Source organism: Struthio camelus, chromosome 6, assembly GCF_040807025.1.
Source record: "Struthio camelus isolate bStrCam1 chromosome 6, bStrCam1.hap1, whole genome shotgun sequence".
Classification (NCBI taxonomy): Eukaryota; Metazoa; Chordata; class Aves; order Struthioniformes; family Struthionidae; genus Struthio; species Struthio camelus.
In genome coordinates this window covers 4,263,080-4,274,944 of record NC_090947.1, presented here as the reverse complement: position 1 = coordinate 4,274,944, position 11,865 = coordinate 4,263,080, and the positions used below count along the sequence as shown (strand labels likewise).

Sequence of the window (11,865 nt, the reverse complement as noted above, 5' to 3'; positions counted from 1 at the left end):
CATGACTAGTAAGAGCAGCAATAAGCACCTCAGCTCAAAAAAGGCCATTTGTGAACCAGAGGCCATTCAAAGAACAATAAGTACAAAAAAGTTCGGAGCAGCTTTGATTCAAGACAAGACAGACAATGGGAGAGCTAGAAAGAATTCAAGGCAAAACATGCTAAAACCAGACAGATTACAAGACTCAAGCTACAGCACTCGAGTCACAAAATACTAATGCCCACTTTGTTCCTCTAATACCAATTAAGTGGTTATACTTTAATCAAGTCTAATTTTCACTGTTGCAAACAGAGCTGCTCTTGTGTGCCAGAAAAAACCCAGACTTGCATAACGCATACTGAGAAAGGGGAAACGTTCTCTTAGTTCAAATACTTCATGCCTTTCCATAATTTACAAGATACCTGAATGATACCAACTTTAATATAAACACATGCCTTCTCTACACACGTAGCTGCCTTAAATATCTAGGCATAAGGTAGCACATTAATATTTAACCAGCCCAAATTAGACCAGTAAGAGAACCCATTAAGAAACCAGCCCAACTGCAACCATCGTACTCTGAGGAAAATTAAAAATCAAGTACACAAGGTCAGTGTAAACGTGTTCTTTAATATCACTGAAGATGAATTTGCATCGCATTTATAAGTCCAAGTCTAGGTGGGTTTCAAATAAATAATCATTCTCAGTAAACGTTTACATATAAAGGGAGCTTTCAAAGCAGCAGTGCACAGTTTAGAATTCCTCCTCACTAACACATCCCCCAACAAGAGAATGTACAGTAGGCAGTGCACACTGGAGAAAACATCACAACGAACAGCACACCTGCCATCTTCAATGGCAAACCACCAAATACGATGTTGAAAAGCAAAATAAGGGGGAGAGGCCAGTGAAGGCAAGCACTGCCCTTTAAAACACCACCATTTTCCCCATAAGTCTTTTCACCAAAAGCAGCCTGGGAACATAAGTCGTCTTTCTGCTTCTGAAGTCCACTCTGAAATCAAAGATTAATACAGCAGTGCTCTGGTATAGGAAATTTACTCCTCAAATTGACATTGCAACATGATATATCATCTCCATCCTGCTTGGCCTCTACTCAGGGAGACCTACTCCAATTTTTAAATTCCTTTCCAGAGACTGCAGAGGTAATCCAGAAAGTTAAGACAGGCAAGAGCTGCTTCTAGTAGATGCTGGCCCAGAGTACTGAAGAGAACCATGACATTACAGCCTTTAAAAAGGAGTAGAATTACCAAGCAAAATATCTGCTGCCCTACATGCAATCATTCAAAAATAAAGCCTTCTAATAAAAATGCTTCCTCAAAGGGAACTTTTGCCTTTCTGAAATGACTTCAAAACTTATCCTTTAGATGCCCCCACATACAACGTTGTGCTGTAAAAATATGCCTGATGAGAAATTTTTTCTCAAGTCAGTCAAAACAAGAAAGGAGACTTAACAATTTAGAAAAACAAGCAAAAAGAAGAAAGCTATCAAAATGCCACAAAAACAGACTTGCAAAAAAGTACTGTAAATTGACTTATGCAAGTTATTGTTTCATCCCAATGCCTTCTCTCTACAAATACAGGTAGGGCAGCCTTCACCCCTTTGCATTTAAGTTCAAGATGCAATTGATCTGTAACAAGCACTGCAGTACTTGCAATAGAAGCACACAATCCACTAGCACAAATCCCTCAATACAGTTAACCTGCTTCATTACTCAAAGTTCTTCTGCATTTGTAACCTATCTGAAAAAAGTTCTGCCTCTCTTGGCTACAAGTCAATAAAAAAACTTACCAAGTAATACTGCTGTGTACCTACTGAATAAATATTAGATGAGTTAAAGGATTGTTTCAACTGTTAGCTTGGCTTTGGTAAAACAAAAATTGGATAACAGACACTGTATACTTTACACATTTCAGTAGGGGATGCTGCAACATTTAACAGAAATAAGTCTTAGATTTCTAGAACTGTCAGTACACAGGAGTCCCACGTTGTTCTGAACACAGGAGCAGGGTAATCAGTTTTCAAGGAAAGCCACATAGTCAGTCAATCTGGCCAACTGTTGTTCATTTGGAATTGGTGGAACTGGAGCAGGTTCTACAAAGAAAAAACAAACATGCAACATGAACTTAAGAAGGCAAATCAGTCCCTAACACCACCCATCAAAACAATATCAAAAAAATAAATGCATCAGCCTATTTACCAGTCTTATACTGGAAGAAACAGGGGCAGTTCTTAACCATACCTCCACCATCTACATACTTGGCAGACAGACTACTTTTCTGCCATCCACCACATTAAGTAGTCCAAGAGTTACTAATATAGCAAGGATACACTTATAACAACTTCCAATTTTCAGCAGTCTTCAAAACTTGCATACACTGGGGTCTATATTACAAGGAGCACTTGTAATTAAATACTGATAGCATCTCCACTCAACAAAAGCCTCCTGGAGCTCTTCGGTTGCACCTTCCCTCAAAGGTACCACACTAAAGATAAATATTTGCTGGGTTGTCCAACTAACAAAACACAGCACAAAGCACTGCATGGGTTGCAGGAGAAAGCAGTGTATGTGCAGAGCCTTACATGAAGGACAGCTAACCTGAGACCTGAAGGACAGGTTGCAAGACAAGCCACTATAACTGAGAGGTAAGTCAGGAATTAAAAATCAGAAATAAAAAAAACAGGAGGAAAATAATGTTATTTTTACTCTTCCTGAAAAAGAGAACAAGCTTTAATATCTAGGATACAGTTAAACTAGAGGCACTCCAAGAATGTGAAAGATGGAGAAAGCTGACAATTATAAGAATTGTTTCAAAAAGCAAAACCCTGGCTCTTCAAAAGAGCTTGGAATTAAGCCTCCTGCAGATGTAAGATGCTCCTGGCAACTGCACTAGACACTGCAAACCACCAATTCAGACCTACCATCACTATCTTACTGTGACAAATGGAGACTACAGAGTTTTGAGTGTCAGCATGAGAAGATATATTACAGCTTAACCTATGGTTGAGCTCTGAGGAAAACTGGGAGAAGCAGAAGACTGCTTTTGTGTGATGCTGAATTTCTGAAATTTTTCCTGCAAAAGAAAGCAACAAAACCTACTCAGAGCTGCTTTATGAAAAATTTGCCTTTAAGTCAAAAGTATCAGCCCAAAACTCCCCTCCACCCCCCATCCAGAGACTATATGTCCCTGCTTTGGAACCTGCTCCCTACTTCACCTAAAAACCTGGTATTCTTGGGCAGATTCATATCTGTGGGAAAGAGAAGACTGAGGAAGAAGGGAGGTGGAATGACATTTCTCTAGGACATACTTCCTTACTTTGTAGTGCTGGTAAAGTTTTGTTTATATTACAGTCACACAAGGTTTAGATTCATGCAAGTAGATTTATATACAAGCAGGAAGTACCTGAAGAAGGAATAAATCTGTTAAAGCAAGCTTCCAGGACACCTGAAGAAAAACACAATAGAAATCAGCCCAGTGGAACAATTTTAAACATTTATATACACCAAGCCAAAACTGACAAACAAGCTACTTTAAATTAAGCCTGCTCATTTTCCATTTTTACTTCATAGCTAAAATAAGCAGGAAACCCAAGTTTTAGAAAGTTAGACATGCAGCCTCAGAACAAAAAGCGCCTCCTGCCTCCATTTGTTTCAGTGACAGCTCCTCCATTCACTTTTTGAAAATAACCATATGTAATTAGCTCTAAGTACTTGTAAGCACAGCATATTTTGCAACCAGTTTATGAAAAAGCTGATCAGCAGCAAAAGCTCAAAACTTCAGTTGGTAAAGTGCCCTTGAGAAATGGATTTCAGCACCTTGCCTGGCTCATGTTTAGTATGATGTGCTGGGCTCTAAAAACCTAAGAGTTCTGCCCACACAAACAATAGATTTTCTTTCCCCCTCTAGCCTAATAGATGTTGCACTTTTGGATGAAGGACAACCTGGCTCCTCCTTCCAGAGTTTTACTCTGCAATTTAAGGACTATCATTTCATCTCTGCCTTCATAGCTTAACATTTTCATTTGTTCTTCAAACAGAAAACAGCCACAGATATTGCATTTTCCAGGTTGAACTTTGCAGGAGCAGATTCTCTTATCACCGTGACAGTTAAAAGATTCAGTAGAATGAATTTTAAAAAGCAAAGGAAGTTATACCACTACTTAAGCTCTTCAGAGGACAGAAAACCCCTAGATCCCTCCTCAGAGGAACTCAATTTCTTCTGAAAAAGTCTGCAGGTTTAAAATGGTACTTTTACTTGTCTTTATTAGATTCAGATATGTCATTTGAGGTCATCCAACTTATGTTCCACTGAATCAGAGCCAGCAGCAGAGGAGGAGCAGCAGAAGTTATAGCATATCCTGTCTGCTTTTGTTTAAAATGTTAGTATGGGGATTCAGTTTAATCCTTAACTCTAACACCAAATTAAAACATGGGATGTTTATGAAATGTGAGAAATACAAATTTTACAACTGTATAACTATGCATAAAAATTAATTAAAATACTTGTTAGTTAACTAACATGCAACTGTAAGAAAGTGTCAAATTCAATTTATCATGAAATAACAGCTCCACCTACCAGGCTTTTTAGGCATTACCATACGAGTGGAAGAGTCTGCCTGCCAGCCCTGTTCCAATACACCTGAAAAGGCATTTTTTACATTTGTAAGAACAAACTAATCCCTTATATGTTTGCTAAAAAGGCAACATAAAGATGTACATTAAGACCAGTAGAAAAGTATCTCAGCACGCTGCCTGTATGCCACAGCTTCAAAACCTATTTCTTATTTACTTCTTATAAACCCATTTCTTATACATTCAGGTCATCAAAGCTCATGGAAGCATTAGCATGTGAGACTAATTCAAACGTACCTTTCCTTCCCTCACTGCTGAATTTCTTTAACAATTTCACATATCGAAAGGAATGAAATGCAGTAGCAACTACTGGCAAATAACCAAATCAAACCCTCATCCAAAATTAAGCCATTTATCTCTAGTCACTCCCCCCATCATTTCTCTTTGTAGTAGTCTCAAAATGTGCATATGTTAGCTCTAAGCAATTGTAAAAGAAACATCTTTCATCTCAACTCGTAGAAAAATATTGAATGAATAAATGAAAAACACCTTTCACAGCTTCTTCTACAGGAAGCCCGACAAAGGCTGCAAAATCATCTGCAACTATTGAGGTATATGCCTGAGAAACCAGTCCAAAGGCTCGTCTCCTAGTTGCATCTAAGAGGAAAAAACAACACTGTAAACACACAGTAGCATGGTCACCATAACTAGGAAGTGGGAGAACGTTTCTGGTTTAAACAGCACAAAAAACAGTTTGGAAAGCCACTACCGTCCTTAAAGCTAACACTTTAGAACAAACTGTGGGAAGGAAAGAGGGGACTCTTGGTCAAGTACCACAGATGGCAGCCAGAGACAACAGCTTGCTCTAAGCCAGGACAAACCCCCCACTCCAAAGTGGGTGTTTGACCTCCAATTGCAATTTGCAGCAGCTTCGGTACTATTGCCAACATGTAAGCCACAATTTGGGAAAACGCTTTTGACAGTGCTCTCCACTTGAGTAAGATCTTGGAAAATTTTCATACTTCTGCAAAAGTTCAGAACTACAAGAATTAATGAAAAAAGCAATTATAGTTCACAGCAGCTATTCATGCCTTTTTCCAGCATGGCTGCTTTGACACCAGCCTATCCGCAAATCGGTTTTGCTCTTAAACAAAGTTATACAGAAATTGTTATTGCAAAATAGGCTAGAAGGGTTTTCCCAGCAGTCTCCAGCGCCCTCTAGTAGTGAGAGGATTTATTTGCATGTTACTGTTACAGACAGTAACTACCAAAAACCGGTCTGAAGTCAAACTGAAAGAATTAGACTTTTCAAAAGTCTTTTCCAATTTTGGCAATACCAAGCCAAGTTCCCTAGACTCCTGTTTAAAAATTGGATAGCAGCAGCCAATTTTGGCATTCACATTTCAATTTGTACCTCTAAGTGCTTCCATGATTGGTTGAATAGTCTCAGACCACTGATGCGCACCGATTGTTGTATAGATTCCAGGGAAGTCCCTCTGCCAGATTCTTTGTCCTACTGACCAAACTGCACCAAGCTCAGCATTTGCCTATAGAGAAAAAACACCAGTTAATGCAGCACTGTGTATTCTTTTCAGTGACCATTCTGTAGAAACCCACTTCTGCTTCCCTTCTCTCTCCCACTGCAAGCAGGTATCACAGTACCTGTAAAGATGAACAGACAAGCTCTGGGAAATCTTGCTCTAGCAGCTACCAGTGCTGCAAGCTCCCTGTTCCATCCTTCTGCCAGAACTTATCATCCACTTAAGCAGAGTTTAAGGGAAGCCTGCTCACGTGGCAGTTGTACCAATTCAGGCTAGCACACCAGCTAAAACAGTCACAGAAGACAATTTGCATTCAGACTGTGTGCTGAAGTTGCAAAAAAGACAGGCAGACACATGTTCTGATGGGCAAGCACCTCTCGAAGCAGACGCTTTATACATTATAGTACAGTGGCCACTTGCACAATGAAGAGAATTTTCAGCTTGAAACACCAGAACACTTGACAATGTTTCATTTAGTAAGGTGCCATACTCACACTAGAACTCTTTCCACTGCTAGTTTTTAAGAGCTCCTTCTGCTTTGCTGCACGTTGTTCTAGAGACCAGCCGACCAAATGGCAGTATCAGAATAGTGACCAAACACCAGGCTTAATAAAGTAATGCTTTCAATTGTAAGGGCAGCCAATTCTGTTTCAGGCCCAAGAAGTTGAGTCAGTGACTAGGATAAGCCTTAATTAGCAGAAGATTCATCAAGCTGCATACACATGAAATACTGTGCTATACCACTCCTTCCCAAATCACCCACGGAATATCATTGTACATATTCCCCCCGCCAAGAATGAGGAATGCAAGCTACACCTAGGAAACTAGGTTGGTTGGTCAAAAAATACTGCCATGCAACAGCTGTAACAAGTTTCAGATGCAGTCCAATTAAATTTGGTCCAGCTGACTATTGACTCCACTGACCCATTTTTCCTTTTCCTTGAAAGGAAACTCACCCAAAACCATCTGACAGGTCCCACCTCAGCCCCGAGACTTACTACAGAATATTGTTTCACAGAGAACATTTGACCCCCCCACAGCTGTCTCTTCAGAAAGAATCTCAAACCAAAAAACCTTAAAAACAGTTCAGTCTGGAAGCATTTCTGGCATAACTATCTAAATCCTCAAAATGCTTCTTTGATCTAAATAAGTAACTCAAAATCATACCACGGACACAGCAACGCATAACAAAGTGCCTTTTAAAAGTCATTTGATTTCAAGTCGCAACTTATCTGAAGTTGCTTTTCACTGTACTGGCTATTCTGTACCTTCACTTGGTATTAGCTTGGAATGTGGCCCTGTCTCATGGACAGAAATTTAATATAGAGCCATCTCCCCCCTTCAGCTGGCTACACTTTATCACGAGGTTTTCCAGTAAGAGCTTCACTGATTTACTGAATTCCATTTCACCAGATTATTTGGGAAGAAAAAGATAACACCTACTGCAAACAGATCTTAGTCAGAAAGACTAGAGTGCCATCTGCTGGGCAAGTGTTTACAGCACAGAACTGAGCTCAAAGCTACTGACTGTACTGAATCTTCGAGGGGGAGGGGAGTCATTTGCAAGCTTACATGACATTGCAAAAGGCCATTTGAATGTTATAAAAATCAAAGTACTCACAGATTTAATAGCTGGAGGGATTCTTTTCCAAAGATATCGTGCATTATTCCTAAAAAAATAAAGTCAAAAATATTTCTCAGTAACCAAGTGTTTGCTGCAAGGAGACTTCACATGGTTTGTTCAGATGCTATAATTCATAACAAATTTGGAGCTATGCAGTCACAAGGCTTCAAAACTCTTCCTTCTATGTCTAATGAAATACAAAAATAAGTTGTTTCAAGAAGACATAGCTGCCATAACAAACAAACAGATCTTTAACTGCCTCAAGCAACACTAGTGTAGTAAATGTTTTTAACTTTTGTGGAATGTTGTTGAGGACTGTAACAGTAGAAACGTGAATTTTGCAGTTTTATTCTCAGGGCAGCTGCATATTTAATGAATATATGTAATGAAATAGTGGCATTTCCTGCTGTCAGTAGTCATTTAGACTACTTTGTGCATATTCTTCCAAGCCAAGCTCCCTCCCATGCCTTATAGATTTTTCAGACATGCATTGACATGATTTAGTCACTCTATAGCACAGTTACAGAAAACTAAAACGGAAACCGTTAGAAATTCCCAGTGAAATTTAAAAAGCAAAATAAAGAATAAGACTCACTGCTTTGAATTAAAGCACAAATATAAAACTCTACACCAAGCTCCATTTCAACCAAGATTATCTGTAGGAAACCTAACACTCAGCATTAGTGCTCAGTGGAGTTGGGCATGCACTATACGCCTACAAGGCAAGCATCATTTACCCTGCATCAATAAAACATTTTCAATAGAGTTTTAAAAGGAAAGAATCAAGTTCACACAGGGACATGTTAATAATCCACCAGAATGAATTTAAAGGATTACATCAGTCAAATAAAGATGCTAATTTAGATCATTTCAACAACCAGTGCCCCTCATGTTTAACACAGGAAGTTTAAAGTTACCCTGCAATACCTTTAAATACGAAACAGCAGCATGCAGTCGAAACAGCAGCATGCAGTCGTAGTCAAAACAAATACTGTCTTAAGAAGCTACAAAGCAAACCATAGAAGCATTCAATGCTTCCCACAAAAGCCAATTTCACTACTTAAATAACTTTCTTCCTGAAGTCTGTTTCCCTAGGCTTCGGAAAAAGTACGCAAGAGCAAATAAAGGAGGCTATTTTTCCTGACATAGGAAGGGAAGAGAAAGACTTACAGTTGATTCCTACCTAAGCTCATTTTTTACACAACACTGCCTACATGCATTTTGTTAGTCACACAGATTGACCTAGCATTGCCAGAATTCTAGCAATCAGCTTAAAAGGGACAAATTGTTCAGTATACAAAGCTAAATATTCATAAGAGCCACTTACATGTCATTATGTAACAAGTATAAAGCTAGAAGTTGGCCATAAACAAGGGGTGTTGCAATTCCTCCAGGGGCCTTAAAAGCAAGCACAAATAATTTGGTTACATGTTTTAAAAGCAAGACATCTTAAGAAATACATCAAGCAGCTGAATTTAATGAAAAATGAACATAAGACACTTGCTGTTTTCCACCTCAGATAACAGCTGTGGACAAACTGTCAGAGTTGTGACACTGCATTAACACATTTGTATCTCAAGATGAAGAGTACCTTGCACAAGCCACAGTTTTGCCTTAGAAAACTCTATTATGTTGTCTGCACGAGTAACATAAAACAGCATATTTCATTATACTAATGTTCTAGCTTATGCTCATGAAAGTGGTGACCATCTTATTCATCATGACCAGGTGCATCTAGGCTGTCTTCAGTGAACTTGACTTCAGTTCATCTCAGAGCACTCCACAAGAGTAAAGTTTCTTTCCACACTTGAATTGCCCTTCTTAAAAAGGGAGGCTGAGCTTTGACACTTGCCACACTTCAGCAGACCTCACCAATTGTACAAGTAGGAAAAAAGAGTTATAATAAAGTTATAAGATTTTGGAAGGCTATAATTATTAAAAAGCTGAAAAGATTTCCAACAAGCTTTTAGCAATTTATCAAAGGATAGTGCAGTAAGCATTCACAGGAAGCCAATTACGCAGCTATTGGATTTCATTATGTGTGTGACTTAGAGGCTCATCTAAGCCAAAAGCAGGTGATTAGCTGCGTCACTGAACAGATATCATCCCCAACTACTCTTCTCACCCTTTTTTCCTGGGCTTATCACCAACCTACAGCTACAACATTTTCAGCAAACACACCCTAGATTACTTCTGGTAAAAACAAACACAGGTCAATTAACATCACCTGTTTGAACTGTGCAAGTCTGGTGTTCCTCTGTAGCAAATTAAAGAAAAATCAGGTTTTTCTGCCAGAACACTAGTGCGAGCTGATGGAATCACAAACAGTCAGAATAATGCTTTCATCTACAGTCTTGCCAAAGGAAGCAGAAACAGAGCTAACTCAGCTCTAAGCAAAAGAAACAGTAAGGACGAGTGGTGCATCTGCTGTCATTTACTCTGGGTGGCTCTGCTGACAGACACAGCAGAAGCCTCGAGCATAGCACAGCCTAAGTTCAATTGCTTTATAACAGCTCCCAGGGACCCACCAAGGTCCAATAAGACACAGTTTGCAGTGAGGATGCCAGGGAGGGATGTCAAACTGTCTCAGACGGCTACAGAAGCAAAGCCAACAGCCTTCCAGACTCCATTCTCAGTACTCAGAGCTGAGTGTGCTGGGCTGATACAACTCTCCCTCTGCTCCACAGAGTCGAAAGAGGCACACAAAGCTATTTAAAAAATAAAAACCCTCCTCTACAGGATTCTGGGCACAAAAAGAAGCTACAGCATCACACTGGGATTATGAGTTGCACCTTGGGTCCAGCACAGAAATAAGAAATGGAGGCTGAAGTTCTTCCTCAACTAAAGCACCAGGAATACAGACCCGTAAGTAGTGACCTCCTCCATTTAGAGGTTATATTTAGTAGCACCAAATTGTTTGGTAACACCAGACTGCATAACTTCAAGTTCAGCTGTGGCAAGCAAACAGCGACTGGGCCACCTCCCTGCTTTCAATTGCTAGGCCAGCAAGATGCAAAATCAGTACCACTAAAGAGAAAAAGAGAAAAGAAAAAAGAAAACAGAAAAATTCTCATTTTCCCCTTCTTTCAGGTCTCTACCTTGGGAGGCACGGTATTCATTGATTTAAAAAAAAAAAAAAGCAGAAGCACTGAAAGCTCCCTCGACAGCAGCCTTAAGGATACGACCTAACAACAACTTCTGACAATTAACAGGGCAGCACTGGGACTTGTAACCTCTTCCCGCCGCGGCTCCGGGGGCCACTCCAACTTCACTCAGCGCCCACCACCCATAAACCCTCCAGCGAGGGCCACGTTAAAGCAGCATGGAGGCCACCCCCCGTGTAAGACATCCCCCCTGCCCACACACACACAACCCGAGGGGCGCTCCCAAGCCGGGCAGCGCCCACAGCCTCAGCGAGGCGCCCCGCCGGCCACGGAGCAGTGCGCATGCGCGGTGCCCTCACCAACCCCCCCCCCCCCAGCCGCCGCCATCGCCATGGTGCTCCCCGCGGCCCGGCCCCGCCGGTACCTCGAGCTCCTGCGTCTCGCACTGCTCCAGCAGTTTCTTGAAGCTGAAGGAGTTTTCTGCCATCACCGCTACGGGCATTTTTCCCCACCCCCTCGCCACGGCACCCCGCCGCCGCCGCCCGGCCCGAAAGCGCCGCCAGCCGAAACCGCCTCCTCTCAGGAGGCGGCCGCGCCTGGGCGTCACTTCCGTCCCGCCACCACACGCACTTCCGCCCTCGACGCGCGGCAGCCGCTCTAGCGCGCTAGCCGCTCTGTCTCTTATACCCTGGAGGACTTCCGGGCGGGGAGGGGGGTTCCGAGGCGGGCTCGGCGGGGCCGAAGCCTGGGGGCGGGGCCTCGGCAGCGGGGGCGGGGCCGCGCGCCTTACGAGGGTGCGGAGGGCGCGCGGGGGCTGCGGGGGGTCCCTGGGCCGCGGCCGCTTCGCGCGGCCGGTGCGAGCCGGGGGGCGCGGCGGAAACGCATGAGCGGCCCGGTGTGCACGGGCGTCCTGCTGGCGAGCTCCCAGTGTGCACGGGCGTCCTGCCAGTGGGCTCCCAGTGCACACGTACATCCTGCCAGTGAGCTCCCAGTGTGCACGGGCGTCCTGCCAGTGGGCTCCCAGT

General features: G+C 42.1%; 1 protein-coding gene across 1 annotated transcript; it reads right to left on the bottom strand.

Annotated features, from left to right (window-relative positions):
* Nucleotides 1–589: 589 nt before the first annotated feature.
* On the bottom strand, nt 590–11,595 carry COPS8 (COP9 signalosome subunit 8). The gene is made up of 8 exons (XM_068947787.1): nt 11,265–11,595; nt 9,064–9,134; nt 7,734–7,782; nt 5,986–6,118; nt 5,121–5,228; nt 4,576–4,638; nt 3,403–3,444; nt 590–2,092 (listed from the first exon to the last, which is right to left on the bottom strand). Exons 1-8 carry the CDS (start codon nt 11,340–11,342, stop codon nt 2,013–2,015), a joined length of 624 nt encoding a protein of 207 aa, XP_068803888.1. The 5' UTR covers nt 11,343–11,595; the 3' UTR covers nt 590–2,012.
* Between the last annotated feature and the right edge of the window lie 270 nt (nt 11,596–11,865).

Bases quoted from the DNA above. Each gene is read 5' to 3' on its own strand.
- COPS8 (XM_068947787.1), bottom strand. From the start codon at position 11,342: ATGCCCGTAGCGGTGATGGCAGAAAACTCCTTCAGCTTCAAGAAACTG. The intron at 9,135-11,264 runs GTACCGGCGGGG...CTTGCTTTTAAG, and splicing joins GCGAGACGCAGGAGCTCGAG to GCCCCTGGAGGAATTGCAAC. The intron at 2,093-3,402 runs GTACTTCCTGCT...TTTTCTTTGTAG, and splicing joins CAGATTTATTCCTTCTTCAG to AACCTGCTCCAGTTCCACCA.